The 22,997-nt window shown below is 42.1% G+C and overlaps 1 protein-coding gene across 3 annotated transcripts in view; it reads left to right on the forward strand.

Annotated features, from left to right (window-relative positions):
- ACBD6 (acyl-CoA binding domain containing 6) overlaps window positions 1–22,997 on the forward strand; it is a 176,837-nt gene that overhangs the window by 104,764 nt on the left and 49,076 nt on the right. Inside the window, exon 7 of one of the 3 annotated variants that reach the window (XM_039337139.1) lies at window positions 7,097–7,774. The exons of the other annotated variants lie outside the window; for them this stretch is intronic. Coding sequence (XP_039193073.1) covers window positions 7,097–7,117 — 21 coding nt within the window. The 3' untranslated portion in view covers window positions 7,118–7,774. Of the gene's footprint in view, window positions 1–7,096; window positions 7,775–22,997 lie in introns of those variants that run through there. 3 annotated transcript variants of the gene reach the window in all.

Consider the following 22,997-nt stretch of genomic DNA (forward strand, 5'->3'; position numbering starts at 1 on the left):
GACGCCTTCCAGCTCTCTGGGGTTCTTTCGCTGGGAGGTGAGGAAGCAGCAGTTCTGCTCCGTGGGAGGTGGGAGCAGGCAGCCTCTCCTTCAAACTTTGCCAAGTGACTCCAGAAGCGAAGCGAGCTACGAGTCCTAGGAATGTCAACTTTGCGAAAGAGGGAGGCGATGGTGGGATTAAAATAAAACGGGGGGGGGGAGGTTGAGGAAACCCAGCAGATGCTTACATCAGAGGGCCAGCAAGAAAGGCAGGGAGAGGAAGAAAGCTTTCGGGGCTTGTGCACAGACATAGCGGACTCTTTCTCGTCTCCTGCCCTTGCTGCATCTCCTGTGGAGATCATTTGCAGCTCTCTGTGTCTCTGCAGCTTGCTTCTTGAAGCGATTTCAATCAGCCCCATTCATTGCCAAGAATCCCCATGGAAGTCAATGGAGGTCTGCGGCGAATCAAAAAGCCAGCTGCAGTACCTCCACGTCCGTTGATTTGACCGGCTCAGCGGCCCGGGGACGAGCAGGAACCGATGCCCCCACTGCCCGCCGGGCTTGCTGCCTGGCCTGGGGAAACACAAGGCCGGCTCAGCGGCCCGGGGACGGCCAAAACCCAATGCTCCTGTCAGGCGCCACTGCCGCCCAGCCCGGGGAGACGCGAGGCAGGCTCAGCGCCCCGGGGACGGCCAAAACCCAATGCCCCTGTCGGCCGCCACTGCCGCCCAGCCCGGGGAGACGCGAGGCAGGCTCAGCGCCCCGGGGACGGCCAAAATCCAATGCCCCTGCCGGCCGCCACTGCCGCCCAGCCCGGGGAGACGCGAGGCAGGCTCAGCGCCCCGGGGACGGCTACAAACAAATGTCCCCGCCACTTGCTGCCTGGCCCGGGAAAAAACAAGGCTGGCTCAGCGGCCCGGGGACGGCTACAAACCAATGCCCCCGCCGCCTGCCGCACGGCCCGGGAAGATGCGAGGCTGGCTCAGCGCCCCGGGGACGGCCAAAAACCAATGCCCCTGCCGGCCGCCACTGCCGCCCAGCCCGGGGAGGCGCGAGGCAGGCTCAGCGCCCCGGGGACGGCCAGAAACCAATATCCCCGCCGTCTGCCGCCCGGGGAGACACGAGGCCGGCTCAGCGGCCCGGGGACGGCTACAAACCAATGCCCCTGCCGCCCAGCTCGGGAAGATGCGAGGTCAGCTCAGCGGCCCGGGGACGGCCAAAAACCAATGCCTCTGCCGGCCGCCACTGCCGCCCAGCCCGGGAAGACGCGAGGCTGGCTCAGCGGCCCGGGGAGGGGCAGGAACCGATGCCCCCGCCGGCTGCTGCCCCCGCTGGGCCTACCGCCTGGCCCGGGGAAGGGCAGGAACCTACTGCCAGCCCGGGGAGACACGAGGCCGGCTCGGCTGCCCCTCCGCCTGGTGCAGGTAAGCCCCCTCCCTCCTCCCCACTCACCCTCCATCTCCGGGTCTGCTCCTGCTTGGCCCACTAGGGCCGCAGCTTGCAGGAGGGCTGGCCCTTTCAACGGAGGCTCTGCTGGGCCGCTCCCAGCATCGATCCTGGGGCTTCCCCGCGCGGCTCTCTGGCCACATGCACCTCGGACTGGGCCAGCCCCGGAAAGGCCCTTCCTGGCCACCAGGGGGCAGGGCATCTGGCTGCAGGGCCAATCGGGAGCAAGGGGCAAATCTGCATGTGTGTGAGAGAGAGAGAGATAGAGAGAAGGGAAGCACAAGTGCCTCTCTGTCTCTGTCTGTCTCTCTCTCTATGAAAATGGCGGAGAAGGCTCCGGAGCCGCAGGAGGTGGCTCAAAGAGCCGCATGCAGCTCCGGAGCCGCGGGTTGCCAACCCGTGATCTAGCTATATCAGAAATATCATTACTATTTCCATTTAATACTGACCCTTTTAGTTTCTGCATTATTTAGATGAAGCTAATGCAAATAAGGTTATACTTTGTGACTCACTTTCACTAAAACTAAATAAAAGGATATTTGAGAAATAGTTTGCTTATTTTACTATGTTCCTCTCAAACTCTTTCCTGTTATATTTATTTTCATATAATGTGTAACATAAAAGATAATAGGGTAAATTCTCAATCTGAAAATGACCACAAGAGCAGTCTTTTTTTTTTTTTTACAGAAATTTGTAGTATCATCTATCAATTGCTGCTGAAGGCATAGTGCGCAATTTTAAAGCTGCAACTATTTTCCAAATTATGGTTTGGAATATTTATCTCTTTTATGATTCAGTTTTAAGCTATTGTGCCAAGCTGAGAAACTAGTTGTACCTTACAATTCTTTTCTCTCTTAGTCAGAAGCTTTTGAAATTGCCACATAGTATTGAATCACAGTGACAGTATGACCAGTCTTCCTTCCCTCAAATAATAGGAAAAAGTCCATCTCTTTGAGTGTTAATTATTACCTTTGACAATACATTTTAAAAGAGGTGGTGATTGCTTAGAAAATGGAGGATGCACAAAGGATTGTTTTAGGGAGGGAAGCCTCGCTTTGTGTTGAAAAAGATAATTTGTCTAATCTAATTACCTAAATTCTTAGCCATAGGCCATTTCCTGATGGGTAGTTGTGTGTAAGAATTATGCTGAGAACATTATGTTCAGCAGTCATTCAGCATCCCTTTCAAAGCTCTGGGTTACTGTTTCCTTTGGGTTCCAAATTCAGTGGAAAAGTAAGTTCTCTGGAGGGAAAATGAGGCTCCACCAGGTTAATGTCTGAAATCATTACTATAGCCCTAGAAATTTATTGATAAACTAGAATGAAAGTCACTGGCCTCTGGATCTCTCAACTGCTGTTCCCTAAATTATGGCACAGTTCATCATATAGCAAGATAAAGAATACAAGACCTTGTGACTGCATCAATGCAGTTATTTTTCAAGAAATAGAGAAGTGGTTTTCATTCATTTCTTTATGGATTTTACTTCCCAATCTTGTCAATAATAATTCTTGAATTCTTAGATGGTCTCCCCTCCAAATACAAATCAGAATGGACTCTCTTTAATTTTCCAGAGCAACCAAAGTTGACTAGGTGCTGCCACTTGGTGAAACTGAATAATCAGACAGTATATGTCTGAATATATGTGGAGGGAAGTTGGATTAGAAGATCATGTTTTAATATTGGAATAAGAAATATCAATAACCTATGCTATGTAGATGCCACTACTCCGATACCTGAAAATGCAAATGAACTGCAAGTTTTAGTAATGAAAGTAAAGGAACACAGTTTTTTTTAAAATGGGGCTCTTTATCCAACTCCAGTATAAAAAAGACCAAATTAATGACAAGAGGGACAGCAGCCCTTTTAGAATAGATATTGAAGAAATAGAAATGGTAGCTAACTTCCACCTTTTAGGGCTGACCTATCAACAATAAAGGAACCTATAATCAAGAAATACATCACAGGATAGTAATGAAGACATTGAAGATATACTCAGATATCATGATGTGTCTATGCCTACAGGTAACGGTTTCCTCTGTCCAGTTGTATCTGACTATAGAGCAGTGGTTCTCAACCTGTGGGTCGGGACCCCATTTGGGGTCAAACGACCATTTCACGGGGGTCGCCAAGCAAGGCTGTCCGCCATTTTTCCCCCCTTTTCTTTGGCCACGCCCCTGGCACCCGGTGATGTATAAGTGGTTGGGGGTCACCACAACATGGGGAACTGTATTATGGGGTCGCAGCATTAGAAAGGTTGAGAACCACTGCTATAGAGGGCGGTTTTTCCTCTCCATTTCTTAGCTGAGAGAGCCAGAGTTGTCCGAAAACATTTCCATGTTCATGTAGCCCGCATGACTATACGCCAAGTAACAGGAGCTCACCCCATCACACAGTGTGCAGGTCTCAAATCCAAGCTGTCAGCTTTCCAGCGGAGCCATCGCGCCTTCTCATGTCTAGGCATACAGAGATCAAAACTGCATATTGAAAAGGAAATTTTAATTTTTTTCTTTCTATTTCTTTTTAGCTTTTTGCACTTTCATTTTTTTCTTCTTTGTTTTATTTTATATTATTTTGTGTTAGTGTCTTTGTTCTCTTTTATTTTTTAAAAAGGAATATGGTCCTATGTATTTATATCTGATCTTGACAAAATTCATGTCATTATTGGCATTGTGGTGCCTAGCTTCATGTGACTACTATTTATATATTCCATTTTCTATTCTGTGTCAATTTCTTCAGATCCAACGTTAGGAAATTAAGTCTCCTTTTCTCCAGCATACCTTTATGCAGAACAATTTTTTCAGATTGCTTGAGCTCTTGGTTTTAGTATAGAATAGCTGTTGATGACAGTAAATGACCTAATCTTCAAGTTAATTTAGAGGACGGATGTCAAACTCGATCGCATCATGTGATGTATCGTGATATATCATGACTTTTTTGCCTTTGTAAGCCAAAGTTTGACACCTCTGATTTAGAGCAATGCTTTGCTGTCAGTAGCCAATCCTATGTTTCTAGGCCTTCCGAATATAATAACTGAGACATAGGTTAAGTCATTTTCCAACCTGAAAAGTTTGGGAGCATCTCTGTGTTGTTGTAAAAGATTATTGTAGCTTTCTGTTTAAATATCCTCAATGTGATTTTCTCCTATTCAAGACTTATTGAAAGAAGTTAATCACCAAGCTACTTAGTAATAGTATTGACAAGAAAGGTCAGAAGCTAAATTATTTGGATGCCATTTTTTTTATTTCACCGGGGCTTTAGACATGTATATTGCAGTTGCCAAGGTGCATGGCAAGCTACCAGTGCTTTTAGGAGAAGAAAAATATAGTTTTCAAACATTTCTCTGAAAATAAATGGCTTTTGGACAAGTCTTTTATACAGGGGTGAACAAGATGTCAAAACATCATTTCTAGATATATTGGTGATTTTGTTGCTAAATCAATAGCTGGGAAAGTAACACTGAAGCTTGATACTTAGTTGTCATTTCCTGGCTTTTCAGCACTGAAATAAGTGAACCCACATTGAAAAAAATCCCTTTGAAGAGAAAAGTTTATTCAATTATAAGGCAAATAATATGTTAGATCAAGTTTAATCCATGAAAAATACACTTGCTACTTCAGATAATCCAGTTCGAAGCAATATTTCCAACTCTTCAGCTAATGTTTTTGATATTAACAGTACTGAAAAAAGATAGCTGTTTGCATTTTCATTCTTGATCTCAGGAAACCAAACTTTTTTTTTTTAATCATCCCTTGCAAAGTGTAAATGATTTCAGATATTCTTTCTTTTCTTCAAGCTGATGGTTAGTTTGTAACATTTGACCTATAACAAAAAGAGCCATTGCCAATCCTCTTTGGGTCCAAATAGGACAAGAGCCATAGCAGTGTCAAGTGGCACCTTTCAGCCTGATCAGATACTAACTCTTGCCATCCCAAATGTAGTAATCTAGTTACTCCAGTGGTGTATGATGAAGGCATTTACTATTTTATTATTCATTTTGCAATTACTTTTTTCAGTGTATTAGACATTAACCACTAGTGTTCTTAAGAGACAGCAGTAGTATTTTCAGAGGCAGAAAAGAAGAAATAGTGTCCCAGGAACATAAATAAAAAGGGGTGATCAACTGATGAAAAAGGACCTATAATACCCATGTCACAGGGGCAGTATCGGGTTTCATATAGCATTCTCCTATTTTCCCTTCCGAAAGAGCTGTGGCCAGGGTATTAACTCAAGCTGGAAATAAGGTTCTGTTGAGTTTGAGAACTGTAATAAAATATAAATATGAGGCTGGTTTAGGCACTGAAATTTAGTTATTTACAATATGAGCGAAAGCAGCAATTTCTGTTTGGTCTTCCATGTCTAACATCTTTTGCTGGGGAAGCTGGCAGGGAACATCGCAAATGGCAATCATGTGATTGCAAGGCACTGCAACCAGTTAAATGAAACTACTGCCAAACACCCAGATTGCAGCCACATGACTACAGGGTGCTGGGAGAGCCAGAACTCTAAAGACTGGTTGTAACCACCATTTATGTAGAACCACCATAATCTTGAGTGGTCTTTGAACAAATGGTCATCAGTATAGCCCAGTGGTGGCGAACCTATGGCACGCATGCCAGAGACGGCACTCAGAGCTCTCTCTTTGGGCACACATACCATTGCCCCAGTCCTGCCTCCCCCATAGCCCCTTCCTCATCAGTAGCCCCCCCCCCTGGAGGAGAGTCACCCCTGACGTGGCCCGCACAAAGCAGCACAGCCAAGGACATGGCAACCAGGCAGCAGGGAAAAGACTCCACCTATACGCCCCATCGCATGCAGTTGATGCTGCGTGGTGCGGGCAGAGGGCATGGCCACCATGGCGCTGCTGGGCCACCTGGGTGATCTGTGGTGGGCTGGGGAGGCAGTGAGTGGCCCTGCAGCGGGCAGGGTGGGGGCAGAGCAGGAGCAGGATGGGGGTGAGGCAGAGTGGGTGGGATGGGGCAGAGCAGGGGCAGGATAGGGACGGAGGCGGTTTTGGGGCACTCGGTCTCTAAAAGGTTTGCCATCACTGGTATAGCCACTCCCATTTAGATATCCAGTCTAGAGCAGATGCAGCTATAGCATTTTTGTATTATCATCTATTTTCTCATAATAGCATTGAACCTGTTGCCTTAAAGTAAGGTAACTTGGCTTCTATGCATGTTTGTAATACATATTGGTCACAAGAAAAACATCAGGTTCCTCGTAACTAGTTCTCAGAATGGCCATTTGCACATTGACATAACTCTCCATTCCATGTTAGCAGTATCCATTTCTTAGGATTAGAATGCTGTTTGTGTTGGCTTCAGTGCAATGAAATAATTATTTTTTTCCTATTCCACTTAATAGAATGGTTATCTTTTCCTAAAACTTAATATGTTTAATCTTGCATGCTTTGTAGATTTCTCAGTCTATTCATCAGTAAGGAAAATATAGTACACTCTTTACTGACTTAGATAGGAAGAGTTAATAATTCATTTTATTTCTGTAGTCAAGTAAATGAGAGGTTTTTTATTTATAGTATAAATATTACATTATATAATATCCCTTTATATTTGTATCTGTGTATACACATGAGAGAATGTAGATTGTAAAAGTTGTACCACTGTTAATTTCTAATTTGCTCTGTGACTAAAACATGTTATTTTTCCTCTAGATACTGCAATGGAACTCTTAAAACAGTTCATAAATTGAATAACACGATTATAAATAATACCATAAATATTAATAATATGAATTCCAAAATAATTTTATACAATGACATATTAAAATCTTCAATGCTGCTTTGTTGTTTGCTTCTATCATCGCATAAAATGTCACTGTATAAGTAGATTATTACTTATACATTTTTAGGTTTGTTGCTTATAGACTGTATGAACTATAATTTTGTGATGTTATTATGTATTCATAGATCTTAGACATGAATTGCTTAGTTTATTCAGAATAACATTGTGCAATACAAGAAACATGGACCTGACATTAGACCATGTTGTGATCTTAAAATTATTTTTTAATCAAGCTACTTCTATTGTTGATAATCTGTCTGCTTGGATAGTATATACTAATAATATATGGAAATCATTTAAGTTCAGGAATATTTTTATGAAAAAGGAGAGGATTTTTCTTTGTAATTTCATTTTATTAATCCCCCATCTGATCCCGCTCTTTCTATATAATCCCCCCGAATCAGCAATGTGGAAGTAGTGTGGGAGGAGGAAGAGGAGAAGGACTTTAAAATCTGATGGGGATTTTTCCAGGTCTTTAAACTGAAGCTTTATCTTTACATTTATATTGCTCACTGAAGTATTAATATCAATAAAAAGATTTTAATACATTTATGAAATATATCATGATTATTGGCTTTAGTTCTAGAGTTATTTTAACCTATAATGTTCAATCCTCTTGAGGAAGTGTTAAATATTCTCAGATTACATCAAAGCAATAGGAAACATTTTTTAAAAAATTAGAAACAATACAAATTGGACTTTGGATGCTCTAAACTCATTTTTTTGTTTTGTAGCTTTGATAAGTTATAACTCAACTTGACAGTCTTAATGGCTAAGAGGCAAGAGACAAGCTGTAAAATACACACAGAATCAATAGCTTAAATCAGGGGTGTCAAACTCAATTTCATTGAGGGCCGCATCAGCATTGTAATTGTCCTCGGGGGGGTGGACAAGTGTGGCCAGGGTGGGTGTGGCCTACTGGGTGGGCGTGGCTGGAGTAGGTTGGCCTACTGGGTGGGCGTGGCCAGCTCTTCATCGTTCTCATCAAGGGGGCCTGTGGGGGCCTGGGCAGGAGTGGGACAGATCTGAGGGTCTCTGGCAGAAGGGGGTGGGACTGGGGCAAGTGCCAAGGCATGGTCCACCAGAAGAGCCTCACTGTTCCTCTCAAGCCATGCAACGGGGGCTGGATGGTGCCATGGGCTTCCCAGAGCCAGGCAGCATGAATCCGAAAAGAAGCGTGACGCCACCCAGCCCCCAGCCTGCCCGGTTTTGGTAGGCAGCGGTGAGCTCTCCTCACAGCATCGAGAGGCTGAGCCGGGCAGTGCGAAGCTCGCCAGTTTTGCACCTTGCTGCCTGCTGAAATCGGGCAGGCTGGGGGCTGAGCAACGACACGCTTCTTTTTGGATTTGTGCCGCCCGGCTCAGCCTCTCGGTGCTGTGAGGAGAGCGACCGCTGCCTACCGAAACCGGGCAGGCTGGGGGCTGGGTGGCGTCACGCTTCTTTTGGGATTCGTGCTGCCTGGCTCTGGGAAGCCCATGGCACCATCCAGCCCCCCATTGCATGACTTGAGAGGAACAGTGAGGCTCTTCCGGTGGACCATGCCTTGGCGCTTGCCCCAGTCCCACCCCCTTCTGCCAGAGACAGCACCGAGAGGCTGAGTCGGGCAGTGCGAAGCTCGCCAGTTTTGCACCTTGCTGCCTGCTGAAATCGGGCAGTCTGGGGGCTGAGCAACGACACGCTTCTTTTTGGATTTGTGCCGCCTGCCTCAGCCTCGGCGCTGTGAGGACAGCACCCCACTGCCTGCTGAAACCCCTCCCCCAGAGCCCATCAAGCCGGATATGTGAAGTAGGTGAGGGCCATTTGCTGGCCACTTCCAGGCGATGGTGCATTTCTTCATTCCTCACAAAGGGTTACACCTCCCCAGGGGGCGGGGCCAACGCAGCAGGGGCCAGTCCCTCGCTGTTTCCAGACGGCCTTGTGGAGCTAAGACTGAATGCATTTCAGCATAGATGGCCACCACAAAATTGTACATTGGCTCCTGGGCGGCCTGGGCCAGGGCCAAGGCAGCAGGGGCCATTCCCTCACTATTTCCAGGAAGGCTTCCCGGGCCACATGAAACCACATCGCGGGTCTCATCTGGCCCCTGGGCCTTGTGTTTGACATGTCTGGCTTAAATGCTCCAGAGCAAGGAGAACAACTGGGTTTTTAAGGCCTTCTGGAACACCATTAAGATGGGAGATGCACAGATTAGGGGATGATATTCCAGAAAGCAGACATCACAACAGAGAAGTTTTCTGAGTCTTGCTACACAGCATTGTTTGATAAATGGGACTTGCATGATCTAACTGAACAGGCAGAAACCATGGAAAATGGGCAGTCTCTCAGATAATTAGGCCTATGCCATGAAGAACTTTATAGATGATAACCAGCATCTTGAAATGTACCCAAAAGTTCTCTGGCAACTAGTGCAGCTTGCAGAGTGCTGGTGATGCATGAACATTCTTCTGCTGTTGCATTCTGCACCAGGTATAGCTCCTGAAGAGTCGAGAGCAGCCCCATGGGTTTTAAGATCTGAATCCACAAATGATTTGTTCCTTGGAGTCATGTTTGGAGGCAGGAATCCTTCCAAACATGTTTTCCTTTTGCAGGCTGAAAGCATGCCATGAATTCAGCTACTAAAGTGCTTGTAAGAGTGCTTCTGGAAGCATAGATGCAGAATAGGTTTACTTTACAGTACAGTCATGCACGTATTTGGAAGTGGGAAAGGACTCTTTCAATTTGAAACAATACAAACATAATAAATGGAAAGGAAGGTTCATCTCCCTCATGACTCAATCCTTCTCAAACGACATTATTATTGACTGAACCATTGGTTGCCAAAAAGAAAAATCAATTTTAGAAGTACTTGCTTGGCCACAGATCATGATACAAATCCAGCGTAGGCAGGCTGATTTTATCAACTGTCTGAAGAATAATTTCTACAGTTAGCCACAAAAGAAGAAGAAATTACAACTATGTCAAAGATTACTTAGCATTTCTTTCAATTCTCTTCTTTTCATTTTATGCTTCTAAAACATTTTTATGTCTTGTTTCATTCAGTCATATTTTAATGTGATGCAGTTATACTGTAAACCTTGTACTCGGAGTTGAAGATTATTCTCAAAAAACCTACATAACCCTGGAACCTGTTAGGTCATTTTTTGAGAGGAAGGCAGTGCAGTCTGATGTGACCAGAATGAAGATTAAATTTTAGGCTGACCATATATATTTTTTATCCCAGTGCTGGATGGTCCTAAGATCATCTAAGACAGTGTTTCTCAACCTTGACAATTTTAAGGCATGCGGACTTCAACTCCCAGAATTCCACAGCCAGCAATGCTGGCTGTGGAATTCTGGGAATTGAAGTCCGCATGCCTTAAAATTGTCAAGGTTGAGAAACACTGATCTAAGAAGAGTATATATCATAAACCAGGGATCCCCAACCCCAGGGCATGGACCAGTACCGATCCGTGGCCTGTTAGGAACTGGGCCACGTAGCTGCAGGTAAGCGGCAGGTGAGCAAGCAAAGCTTCATCTGTGTTTGCAGCCACACCCCAGTGCTACCATCACCACCTCTGCTCCACCTCAGATCATCAGGCATTAGACTTTGATAGGAGCGCAAATCCCACTGTAAACTGCACATGTGAGGGATCTAGGTTGCGTGCTCCTCCTCCCCCTCCAGCACATGGAAAAATGGTCTTCCATAAAACCGGTCCCTAGTGCCAAAAAGGTTGGGGACCGCTGTCATAAACAGAAAAATAATTGTAGTGGCAAATGAAGTTCAACAATAAGTTAATATTTACTTACCTAAACAAATAAACAGAATGACCACAAACAGGCAAAAAAACCAGTGGAAATGGGTGCAACTATCAACTTCCTTATGCCTTCCCATTCACTTTGCTTCAGGGAAGCTGGAAGGAAGCATCAGAAATCATGATCACGTGACTGAGGAGATGCTACAACGGCCGTAACTTTATGAATAAAATTGGCCTGCACATCGAAGAAATTACAAATCCATAGGAGTAATGGGACTCAGATTTTTTAAGCTTTTCTAAGTTAGAGGGTTTTAGGTACCAGTTGGACAAACCTGATGGTAAAACAGATCAATGAGACTTTTAATAGCATATACTGTAGTTGATACCAATTTAATGCATCTGCTGCAATCTTTTCTCTGTGCTCTTCCAGGCTGATTCCATTGGACTTTTTTGCATAGGCATAGTTGCAGATAGCCTTTATAAGATTACTTATAAATCAATATAAGCTAGCCTTCCTTATCACAACACTTACTGAAGTTCAGGCCCTATGTAACACCTCCTGCCTGAGATCCATCAGGTTCCAACATTCTTGGCCTCCCAAGAAGGTATGAAGATCTAGCTTTTCCCCCAGGTGATGAGTCGGGATGATAAATGAGCTTAATGGTTTCATGGGTTTGAGTCCTAAGTACCTTGGTAAGCATTTTGTGATAATTTCAATTTGCTTTCCATGTTGTTAGCTGACCAGAATTTATATGTTAAATTAGTGATTAATGCCTTCTTGATGAAGGGATAATTGAGTAGAATGTATGCATGAGAAAACTTACCTAGTTTACCTATTTTCCTAAACTTCAACCAACATTTTGCCAGGATTAACATAGATCAGCATATGGACACAAAAAAAACATTACAACTAGAGTGGAGTGTGTAAAGGGAGATGGGGAAGAAATCTATTGTCCCAGTGCACGTTCTGCTACTTTGTGAGAAAGATTATTCACAGTGGCTCTATGTCTATATTACAATCTTGTGAATAAACCTGCCTGTTGCTTTATTTCTAACCTATTCCATGAACTCTCCAGGTCATTAATAGTAGAGCTAATATGTTTATTATGGATTTATACAACCTTAATTCACCAAGATCTTGTGCTATATTTTGTTTTCATTTTTGATATTAATCCAAAATAACAAATAAATTATTCTATACATCATTGGAATATTATCTAATAGAATGTTCAAATTAGACAAAGTGGAAATGTTAATTCTAATGGATCACTCCAAGCATAGATTTTGAACAAACTATATAAAATAAATATTTATTGATGCAGTAATAATAACCACTCTCCTTAGTTTCTCTCTCTAATGTGGCCAGGTACCCAACTGACACTCTCTGAGGTTGTGGTCCAAAACCTTGAACTGAACAAGGTTAGGGACTGGTGAGTTATACTTTGATTCCCCACATGCCCTCCTGGCAGCCACAGGCTCTTCTGAGTAGCAGAGAGTGTAGTGATTAAGACATTAGGTTAGAGAGACTGGGAGTTCTAGTCCTGCCTTGGGCATGAAGCCAGCTGGGTGACCCTGGGCCAGTCTCTATCTCTCAGCTCTAGGAAGACTGCAGTGGCAAACCACTTCTGAAAACCCTTGCCAAGAACAATGCAGGGGTAGTGCATGTATTTGCCAAAAGTCAAGACTGGCTTGAAAGCACCAAAAACGGTTCTTGTTAGATATACCTGCATATCTCATTTATTAAGCATAATTTAAATTATCTAAAAATCTATCTAAGAACTGATCTAAATTATCTAAAAACGAATGTCTTTTCTCCACATTGACACTGACCTTATATTGAGCAACAAGTTTAATGAGCTAATTCAATCCAATTTAACATCTCAGTAGCAGAGAATATTTAGGAACTCCCATGGACCAGATAACTATTAATTGGGATCTGTCCCACCCTGCAACATATCAGGACCGCTGAGGTTTGGCACTACATTGCAGTTTGTAGTATAACTGCTGAATGACTCCTGAAATTTGGAAAAGCACTCATCAAGCTTTCAAACAGAACTCTACGTTGTAGGTGTGGCAATATTTTACTTCCCCTTTCCTATGCTAAATGGCAGAGTTCAAGGGAGTATTTGATTTTTTCCAATCTCCCTCATCATGAGAAATCACTCTTTTTACCTGGATACTACATTAACTTCCATAGGAAGTTCCATAAACTGATTAAAATAATGTGCCCCAGGTGCTTGGCAGAACTGAATTGTTTTCTGAATATGCTTGGGGATTTTCCTTGCTTTTTTTTTTTTTTTAGGTCAAATAATTGTCACTGATCTGTAGATTACAGAAACAGCTTGGGCAATAAACACTATTGCAGCAAAATTCCTTCTTCCACAGCCAAACCAGCCCCCTAGATTAATGGATTGTTGGGGGTAATGAAGTGGAAGTTTGAATGCAAATGAAGAAAATATCGGGGCAAAAGAGATCAATCACGGCCCGAAGTCCATTTGGTGCAATATTCTGCTGCATTGGAGGTAGCAGAGAATGCTTATTTCTCTTCCTTTGATGCATCTCTGCAGAATAGGCTAATACGTTTGGTTATTCAATCTGCATACTGCCTCTTCCATAAGGATGCTGGGGATATAAAACTGGTATAAATGATGATTCATTATAAACAACTTGTTACTTTTTTTCAGATGTGCTTCTCATCTGGCTCCATTAGGGATGGAGTAATCATATAACTGATAATTGTGTATCCTATTGCTTTGGATATTTTTCAGCTTATAAGTCAAGGATGTGAACAGGATGATGGCAAAGGTGAAAGCCAACAATTAGCTTTCATGGCTAATCGAACTGACCAGAGAAGACCTGCCTCCTTGGTTAATTTTTCCACATTGGAGGATGTTTATTTTCTTTGACAAGGAAACCTGAAACCCTTTTAGGATGTTATTAAAGTTTACAGATACAAAGATTACTTTTTGTTTTTTGTTTTAGTTTATATTAAAGAAGGGGAAGAAGTGCAAAGAGCTAGAAAAAAGAAAAGATAACAAAAGATAAATAAAAAAATCCTTCCCATGCCTGCAGACAAGTATAAACAACTTCACCCTCTCTGGTATTTCAGTTTAAAAAAGATCTCTTTCCATGAAAATCTCATCCCTTATCAATCCAATTATAAAATCTTATTCAGTCCTAATCAGTAAAAGTCTATAGGTAGTCCTTGATATAGGACTGATCCTTTAGCAACCACTCAAAATTACAACGGACCTACAGAAAATATTATTTCAAATCCCTATAGCCCCTTACCTTTCCAAAATCAGTATTCTAGTTGATGTCCTTAAACTAGGTTTAAGTTGCAATCCTTAAATTTACATAAAAAATTTTTCATCCAGAGTAGGAGGAAACTCTCCTAGTGGGATGAAGCATGCATTTCAGAAGGTTCTTAACATCCAAAAAGCAATAACAAGCAATTTCCTAAAGTAGTTAAGACAGGAAGTCAGCAAACTCACTGTCTGTTTGAAGGCACTAAATTATAGCTTAGGCAGGATGATTTTCCCCCAGGTCTCAGAGCTCTTAAACCCACTAGAGGTTGCTATTTTATGATCTCTGTATGGAGCAAATTTGTGGCTGATCCTAGTCCTCTGCTGGATCCAGAGAGGAATTCTGAGGAACTTATCTGTTCACTACAGCCATCAACTCTGCTTTTGTAAAGCCATCTTCAATCTGCCAATGCTTCCTTGATAAACTAGCATGCATATTGCGTGCCCTTCAAGCAGTCTTGACTATTTGCAACTGCCTGAACAAATCTTTGCAGTCTTCTTGGCAGCATGATTGAAACTGGTTTGCTGTTTATTTCTTTTTCCTATGACTGAGAGAGAATGACTGGTCCAAAGCCACACAGTTGGCTTCTTAACTAAGATACACACCTAGCACTCACAGTTTCTCAGCTTCTAACCTGGTGGCTTTAACCACTACATGAAACAGACTCCTGAGAAATTATTAAGTGATCTCAAATGTACTAATTCTGGCTCAAAAATGATCAAAAACTGTTACCAGATTATTTGTCAGTACCTGCTTCTTGAGCAGTTCTTGAAAGCTCATGCCTGTTTCAACAATAACTACATATAGCTACCTTGTCTTCTGTCAGCCTTTTTTTAAAAAAAATCCCTTTGATTTTTTTTCATGTATCAGGGTCTTCTCTAATGACTGTTGCCTTCAACTTCAGAATTTGTCTTCTAGTCAACAGCCTGGTTTTACTTTATCTAGGAAGGGATTGATTAATTTCCTCCAACACTACAATTCAAAAGTATCTTTTTTTTTTTAGAATTTTTAGTAGGCTGCTTTCCACAGCTGTATATAACTAGAAAAATAATGGCATCCTTTGTTATCAGATATCTCTTGCAGTCTTTATCTCAGACAGGAGATGTCTGTGTATTTCATGGCTACAGATGCCAATCCTATTACTTTTTGAGTCTAGGAAGATAAAATCTGTTACTTCAGCTTCTTTGCCTATTTGTATTGGATAAGCACTGACATAATCTTTGTATGTTTTTAGATAAGACAAGACAGATCAGACTGGCTTTTGTACTTCAAGAGGAAATTCATTCAGTCTCCCTTGCTTCTAACCATCAGTTCATATCATAAGCATACCTGAGAGGGTTGATGTCTATCCCAACAACTTAGTTCCAATTCCAGCACTCCTCATGACAATTTGCTTATTAGGCTTTCCAAAAGGTGAGGCTACAGCTGCTTTGGCCAGTTTATTTATTTATTTATTTAATTTTATTTATATGCCGCCCAATCCCAAAGGACTCAGGGCGGCGTACAAAATTAAAATAATCATCTAACAATAAAACAATACAATCATACCGCGAGTCCGATCATATCACACACACCCCCGGGGACATCAGCCCCAGGCCTGCCGGACCAGGAGAGTTTTAACGGCTTTCTTAAAGGCCGGCAGGGTGGGAGTAGTTCAAACCTCAGGGGGAAGTTGATTCCACCAGGTCGGAGCCACCACAGAAAAGGCCCTTCCCCGAGGGCCCGCCAGCCGACATTGTCTGGCCGACGGGACCTGAAGGAGGCCCAATCTATGGGACCTCACCAGTCTCTGGGAACTGTGCGGCAGTATGCGGTCCTGTAAGTAACCTGGCCCTATGCCATGAAGGGCTTTAAAGGTGATAACCAACACCTTGAATTGCGTCCGGAGACCCACAGGAAGCCAGTGCAGCTCGCGGAGGATAGGTGACACGTGGGCGTACCTTGGCGCACCCACAATCGCTCTCGCGGCTGCATTCTGAACCAACTGCAGCCTCCAAACGCTCTTCAAGGGTAGCCCCATGTAGAGCACGTTACAGTAATCCAGTCTTGAGGTGACAAGGGCATGAGTGACTGTGAGTAAAGCCTCTCGGTCCAAATAAGGCCGCAACTGGTGCACCAGGTGAACCTGGGCAAAGGTCCCCCTGGCCACAGCCAATAGATGTTGTTCCAAATTTAGCTGTGAGTCCAGGAGGACACCCAAGTTGCATGCCTGCACTGAGGGAGGTAAATTTGCCCCCCCCCAGGACTAATGATGGACCATCCAGTTGACCTTTGGGAGGCTAGACCCAGAGCCACTCGGTCTTGTCAGGGTTGAGTCTAAGCCTGTTCACCCCCATCCAGACCCTCACATCTTCCAGGCACCGGCACATCACGTCGACTGCTTCACTGAAAGGACACGGGGTGGAGATATACAATTGGGTATCATCCGCGTACTGATGATACCTCACCCCGTGTCGCCGAATGATCTCACCCAGCGGTTTCATGTAGATGTTAAAAAGGAGGGGGGACAGGACCGAGCCCTGAGGCACCCCATGATCGAGGCGCCTAGGGGTCGATCTCTGTCCGCCCGCCAACACCGACTGCGACCTGTCAGAGAGGTAGGAGGAGAACCACCGCAATATGGTGCCGCCCACCCCCACCTCTCCGAGACGACGCAGAAGGATACCATGGTCGATGGTATCGAAAGCCGCTGAGAGGTCAAGAAGCACCAGGATAGAGGAATGACCCCTATCCCGGGCTCGCCAGAGGTCATCGGTCAGTGCGACCAAAGCAGTCTCAGTGCTGTAGCCGGGCCTGAAACCAGATTGAAAAGGGTCCAGATAATTAGTTTCATCCAAGGATCGCAAGAGTTGGGACGCCACCATCTTCTCTACAACCTTCCCCACAAAGGGGAGGTTGGAGACAGGACGAAAGTTCTTCAAAACAGCTGGGCCCAGGGAAGGCTTCTTGAGGAGGGGCCTCACCACCGCTTCCTTTAAAGGTTGCGGGAAAGACCCCTCCATCAAGGAGGCATTGATTATCGCCTGGAGCCAGCCTCGTGTCACCTCCCTACTGGCAGAAACCAGCCAGGAGGGGCACGGGTCCAATAAACAGGTGGCGGCATTCATTGCCCTCACGGCCTTGTCCACTTCATCAGGGGTCACAGGCTCAAACTCGCTCCAGATAACATGACTAAGACCAGCCCCCGGCAACTCGGCTGGCACTGCCCAGTCGGAGTCCAGGTCTCTCTGAATCTGAGCGATTTTGTCCGAAAGAAACTGAACAAACTCCTCAGCTCTCCCCTGCAAGGGTTCCTCCGCCTCCTCCACTTTAAGAAGGGAGCGGGTCACCCTAAACAAGACGGCCGGGCGAGATTCTGCGGACGCAATAAGTGCAGAAAAGTGAACACGCTTTGCCGCCCTTATCGCCACTAAATAAGTCCTAAGATAGGCTCTTAATAGTGATCGGTCAGATTCAGAGTTACTGGCCCTCCAACGTCGCTCTAGACGTCTCTTGTGACGCTTCATCTCCCGGAGCTCCTCAGTAAACCAAGGCACCCTCCGGGGACCACCACCACAGAGAGGTCGCAAAGGCGCAATTCGATCCAGGGCCCCGGACGAGTTGTGGACAAGGGAGTCAGGTATTTCCCCAAGCTCCTCCTGGAACCGATCTGGGTCCATTAGGCGCCTGGGGCGGAACCCACCTAGTCGGCTCCCTCTCCCTGCGATGGGGGAGTGATGCTCTGAAGTCCAGCCTCAATAGGAAATGATCTGTCCATGACAAGGGCGAGATCTCTATTCCCCTTAATTCCAGATTATGTCTCCATTGCCCCGAGAGAAACACAAGGTCAATAGTGACCACCCCTATGAGTCGGATCCTGAATTACCTGGGTCAGGTCCATGGTTGCCATGGAAGCCAGTTGATGGATTATTATCACTGGGAACTGGATTGAGGGAATGTAGCCTTATTAACTCTTTTAGTCCTTTTGGTGATTTCAGTGTCATTGACCATGATACGGGGCTATAAGTTAGGAATGGGTTTTGGAGGTATTTTTATTTCAATGATTCTGACATTTTCTGTTAAGCCATCTTAAAAAGGTTGGGGTAACTAAAGTTCATCATTTGGGCTGTTGTGTCCAACAGATTTCACTTTTAGCTTGAATGGTATTTAATATTTATTTTACTTCCTTTCCTGTATTTGATAACCAGTTCAATCTTATGTCACTAAGCAGTGTACAACAAAGTGAAAGGAACCAGAAATAATACAAAATAAAAGCAATAATTAAATACAGAGCAGATTTATTCATGTACAGAGAAATGTTCCAGGCAGCTAGAGTTAAGCCTTGTAAAGCAGGCTTGTGTGTATGAGTATCTTGTGAACATGAGCAAATTGTAGGCAGCTTACCTATGTTGTAAAAAGTAAAGTAGTGAATATGGTACCAAAATTAGTTAAACCAGGAAATTGTCTCGTGAAGCATTTTTTGCCCTTAGAGAGAGATTGATGCCTACATGAAAATAAAAACAAAGAGGTTCACCAGCTTTTTATTATTATTATATTTTTTATTAATTTTTTACACAAGCATAAGTCATTCAATAGTTGGTAAACAGTGTGATGTCTGGGTTACATTTGTAAAAACAGTCCTTAACAATTGATTTCTATAATCTGTATTCCATACATTAATTTTGTTTACTTTCCTCTTTCCCTGAAATATCCTTTTTTGCAAACATTGTGTTAATACAATTCTTGTTGTTTTAATAAATAACAATTTAGTATACATTTTTTCCAATATTCCTAAAAAATAATCATCATATTCTTTTTTATTTTTTTTATTGAAAAGTTTTATACAAATTTTTAATACAATACAATATCCCCCCCTATCTCCCCCCCACCCTAACCCTCCCCCCCTTACTTCCCAGAGCTGATTACAGGGTTAAAAAATAAACAAACAAATTCTAGCTAAGCTTATCCAACTATACAAATAATAAAATCCCTAAAATACTTTAACTCAAATACAAAAGAAATATTTCAAACAAAAACATTAATAATATAAATAATTCCCACTTTAAGCTTTAAGTTATTCAAAAACTAAATAATACTTTCTAATCCCATATTTATTCTATACAAAATTTATCCATCTTCTCCATACCGAGATATATCTTTCTTGTGAATGATCCTTCAAATAAGCAGAAATTTTAGCCATTTCTGCTAAATTAGAAACTTTAAGCAACCATTCTTCTATGGTAGGCAAAGAATCTTTCTTCCAATATTGTCCAACCAATAACCTTGCTGCCGTAATAAGATTCAACATTAAAATAGTTTCTTTAACATCACAATCTACAAAAAAATAATAATCATATTAATACATTTCTTTTTTTCCATTTATTTGGATTGCCTTATCATCAATCTTGTTACAGCCCTTATTTTAGTTTATTTCTCCCACCAAATTCTAAATATTTGTACTGGTAAAGGTTTTCTCAGCGATTAGTTACATTTACATTGACAGAGTTGATTCTATTTTTTCCATATAAGCCATCTCACATTTTTACGTTTCTTTTTTTTATTATTTATTTAAAAAGTTTTATTGACAATTTAACAAAATAAGCCCACTAACCCACCCACCCCCCACTTCCCAGAGCTGAATACAGGGTTATTACAAACATATTAAACATAGTCTAATTAATTCAACAAATAGGTTAAACATAATCTAATTAAATTTAACAAATTATACAACTACAAAAATCTTACTTAACCCTTAATTCCCTTTAAACCTTAATAACATATTATAAACAGATCCATTTTTAAACAATTATTATAAAAAAACCATAATAACAGTAAATAAACTAATTAATTCCCATTGTAAAATACTATTAATAATACATATTATATTAAAATTTAATCATATAATAAATGGAACTTTTTAGTTTCATATTTAATCTGAATATAATCTATCCATCTTCTCCATACCATAATATATCTTTCTTGTGCATGATCCTTTAAATAAGCAGAAATTTTAGCCATTTCTGCTAAATTAGAAACCTTAAGTGTCCATTCTTCTATTGTAGGCAACGATTCTTTCTTCCAATATTGACCTATCAATAGCCTTGCAGCTGTAATTAAATTCAACATTAAAATAGTTTCTTTGACATCAAAATCCTCAAAAATCCACATTTTTACGTTTCTTAAGTATTAAATATAAGAGTAAAAAGAGAGGGGAAAAGACAAAGAATGAAAAAGAAGTAAAAAATAAAAAAGAATAGAAAAAAGCAGTAATAACAGAACATAGGAAATAACTATTTTCTCAAATTTCTTATTCTTTTTAATCATAGTTAAGAATATATTTAATCTTTAAACATTCTATTCAATAAATCTAGTCATCTAATCCCTTAACTCTAATTCAAAGCATTTTGTATGTATGTATGTGTGTGTGTGTGTTGTGTGTGTGTATGTATGTATGTGTATGTATATGTGTGTATATATATATACACACACACACACACACACATTTCTTGAGTTCAGTCACCTTTAAATATCTAAAACATTTCATCCTTCTTAAAGTGTTCCAATATTCCTAAACAATAATTATCATATTAATACATTTCTTTTCTTTTCAGTCATTTGTGCCTTATCAAGGTTTTCTCAGCGATTAGTTACGTTTATATTGACAGACTGAGTTATATTTTTCCATTTAAGCCATCTCACATTTTTATGTTTCTTAAGTAATGGATATAAAAATAAAAAAGAGTAGAAAAAAAATGAAAAAGAAACAAAAAAAATAAAAAGAGAAAAAAGCAGTAATAACAGAACATAGGAAATAATATTGTACTTAGAATATATATCCCTCCTAGATTAATAGTATTTATTTTCTCAAATTTCTTATTCTTTTTAATCATAGTTAAGAATATATTTAATCTTTAGACATTCTATTCAATAAATCTAGTCATCTAGTCCCTTAACTCTAATTCACATACATACATACATACATACATACATACATACATACATATGTGTGTGTTTTCTGAGGTTTTCGCGGGTGTTTGTATGTAGGTCTTTGGTTGTTCGGGTTTTCTCCCACGTAAAATTGGAAGTGTCTTGGCGACGTTTCGACGAAGTCCCATTCGTCATCTTCAGGCTGGTGTTTTCAGCTTCGTGCTTCGAGCAGCAATGTGTGGTCTTAGCTGTTTCTTCCTTTTAACTGCCAGTGGGGGTATGAACTGATTGGGTGGGAGCTTGGCTGTGTTCTGATTGGGTGGAGGTGTGTTCTGATTGGTTAGGGGTTTGGCTGTGCTCTGATTGGCTGGGGGGTTGGCTGTGCTCTGATTGGCTGGGGGAGTGTTCTGTTTGGTTGTGCTCAGGTTAGTCTGAGTTGCAGGGGGGTTTAAGATTTTGGGCTGCCTTGCTATTTTTTGGCTTCGCATTCGTGGTCGTGCCTCATCTTCATGGAGGGTGTCAGTTTGCTTCATGTATGGATTGGAGGGGTTTAAAGTGGCTAGTGATGCAGCTGTGGTCTGGTTTGTGGTTGTGCCTCATCATCGGTGTGGCTTTGGGTTTGCTTTTTGCGTGGATGTGTGGTGGTGACATCCTGTGTGGTTTTTGTGAGTGTGGGTCTGGTATCATTTTTTGTGTTAGGGAGTCGTTTGTCAATAAGGGCGGGTTTCCAAATGGCTGGTAGGCGGGAGGTATCATCTTGCTTGTTCATGCTGTGTGGGCATTTTTCTATCTCGATGGCTTCTCTGATTATTCTGTTATTAAAATGTTCACTTTTGGCAATGGTTCTGGTATTTTTAAAGTCAATTTCATGTCCTGTGGCTTTAAGGTGTTGGACCAGGGAAGATGTTGGTTCCTCTTTTTTGACTGAGTTCTTATGTTCTTCAATGCGTGCACTTATTCTTCTGTTGGTTTGTCCGATGTATGTGGTGGGACAAGTGGTGCATGGGATTTCGTATACTCCTTGATTTTCTAATTCAATTTTATCTTTGGGGTTTCTAAGGATGGTGGATATTTTTCTGTTTGTGCAGAATGCTGTTTTGATGTTGTGTTTATGGAGGATCTTACTGATTCTGTCTGTGGTGCCTTTTATGTATGGGAGGAGGGCTTTGCCGTTTTCTTGTTCTTTGTCTTGGATTTTAGTGGGGGTTTCTTTTTGGATTAGGTTTGTAATCTTATTTCTTTGATGGAACGTCCCCCCTCTCTTTTTTTGCTTTATTGCCACACCCACTTTGTTTAGTTACACCCCTCCATCCTCCCCTTAATCTGGCAATAAAGCAAAAAAAGAGAGGGGGGACGTTCCATCAAACCCCGAATTTGGCAAAGAGAAAACATCCGATGACAGTTACACAAGCAAGAAATGCAAGAAAGCAATTATTGCTAATGAGAAACCGGCAACCGGGAAACAGCCTATTCCATCAGGCCCAATGACAAGATCTAGGAGCCGGGTGCAGACTCTGGCCAATCTATAAAGAGGACTCTCCCACTGACCGGCATTTTGAGCCCTGATGATGTCAGCAGTTGCTGACAAAAGCTAGGCGTTTTATTGGTTTTATTGTAATTTTATTGACATTTTACTAAATTTTATTAAATTTTTTAGCACTCCCTGGTGCTCACATTTATTTGATTGGTTTTAAATATGGATATACCCAGGGATCATATTTTTAGTGTAATTGTTAACATACATACATATACATATGTATGTATGTATGTATGTATGCTGGAAAATTTGCATAAAAATACGACTCCTGGGCATGTCTGTGGTACA

Source organism: Crotalus tigris, unplaced genomic scaffold (genome assembly GCF_016545835.1).
Source record: "Crotalus tigris isolate CLP2741 ecotype Arizona unplaced genomic scaffold, ASM1654583v1 scf7180000017668.6805642782:7212621, whole genome shotgun sequence".
In the NCBI taxonomy this organism is placed as follows: Eukaryota; Metazoa; Chordata; class Lepidosauria; order Squamata; family Viperidae; genus Crotalus; species Crotalus tigris.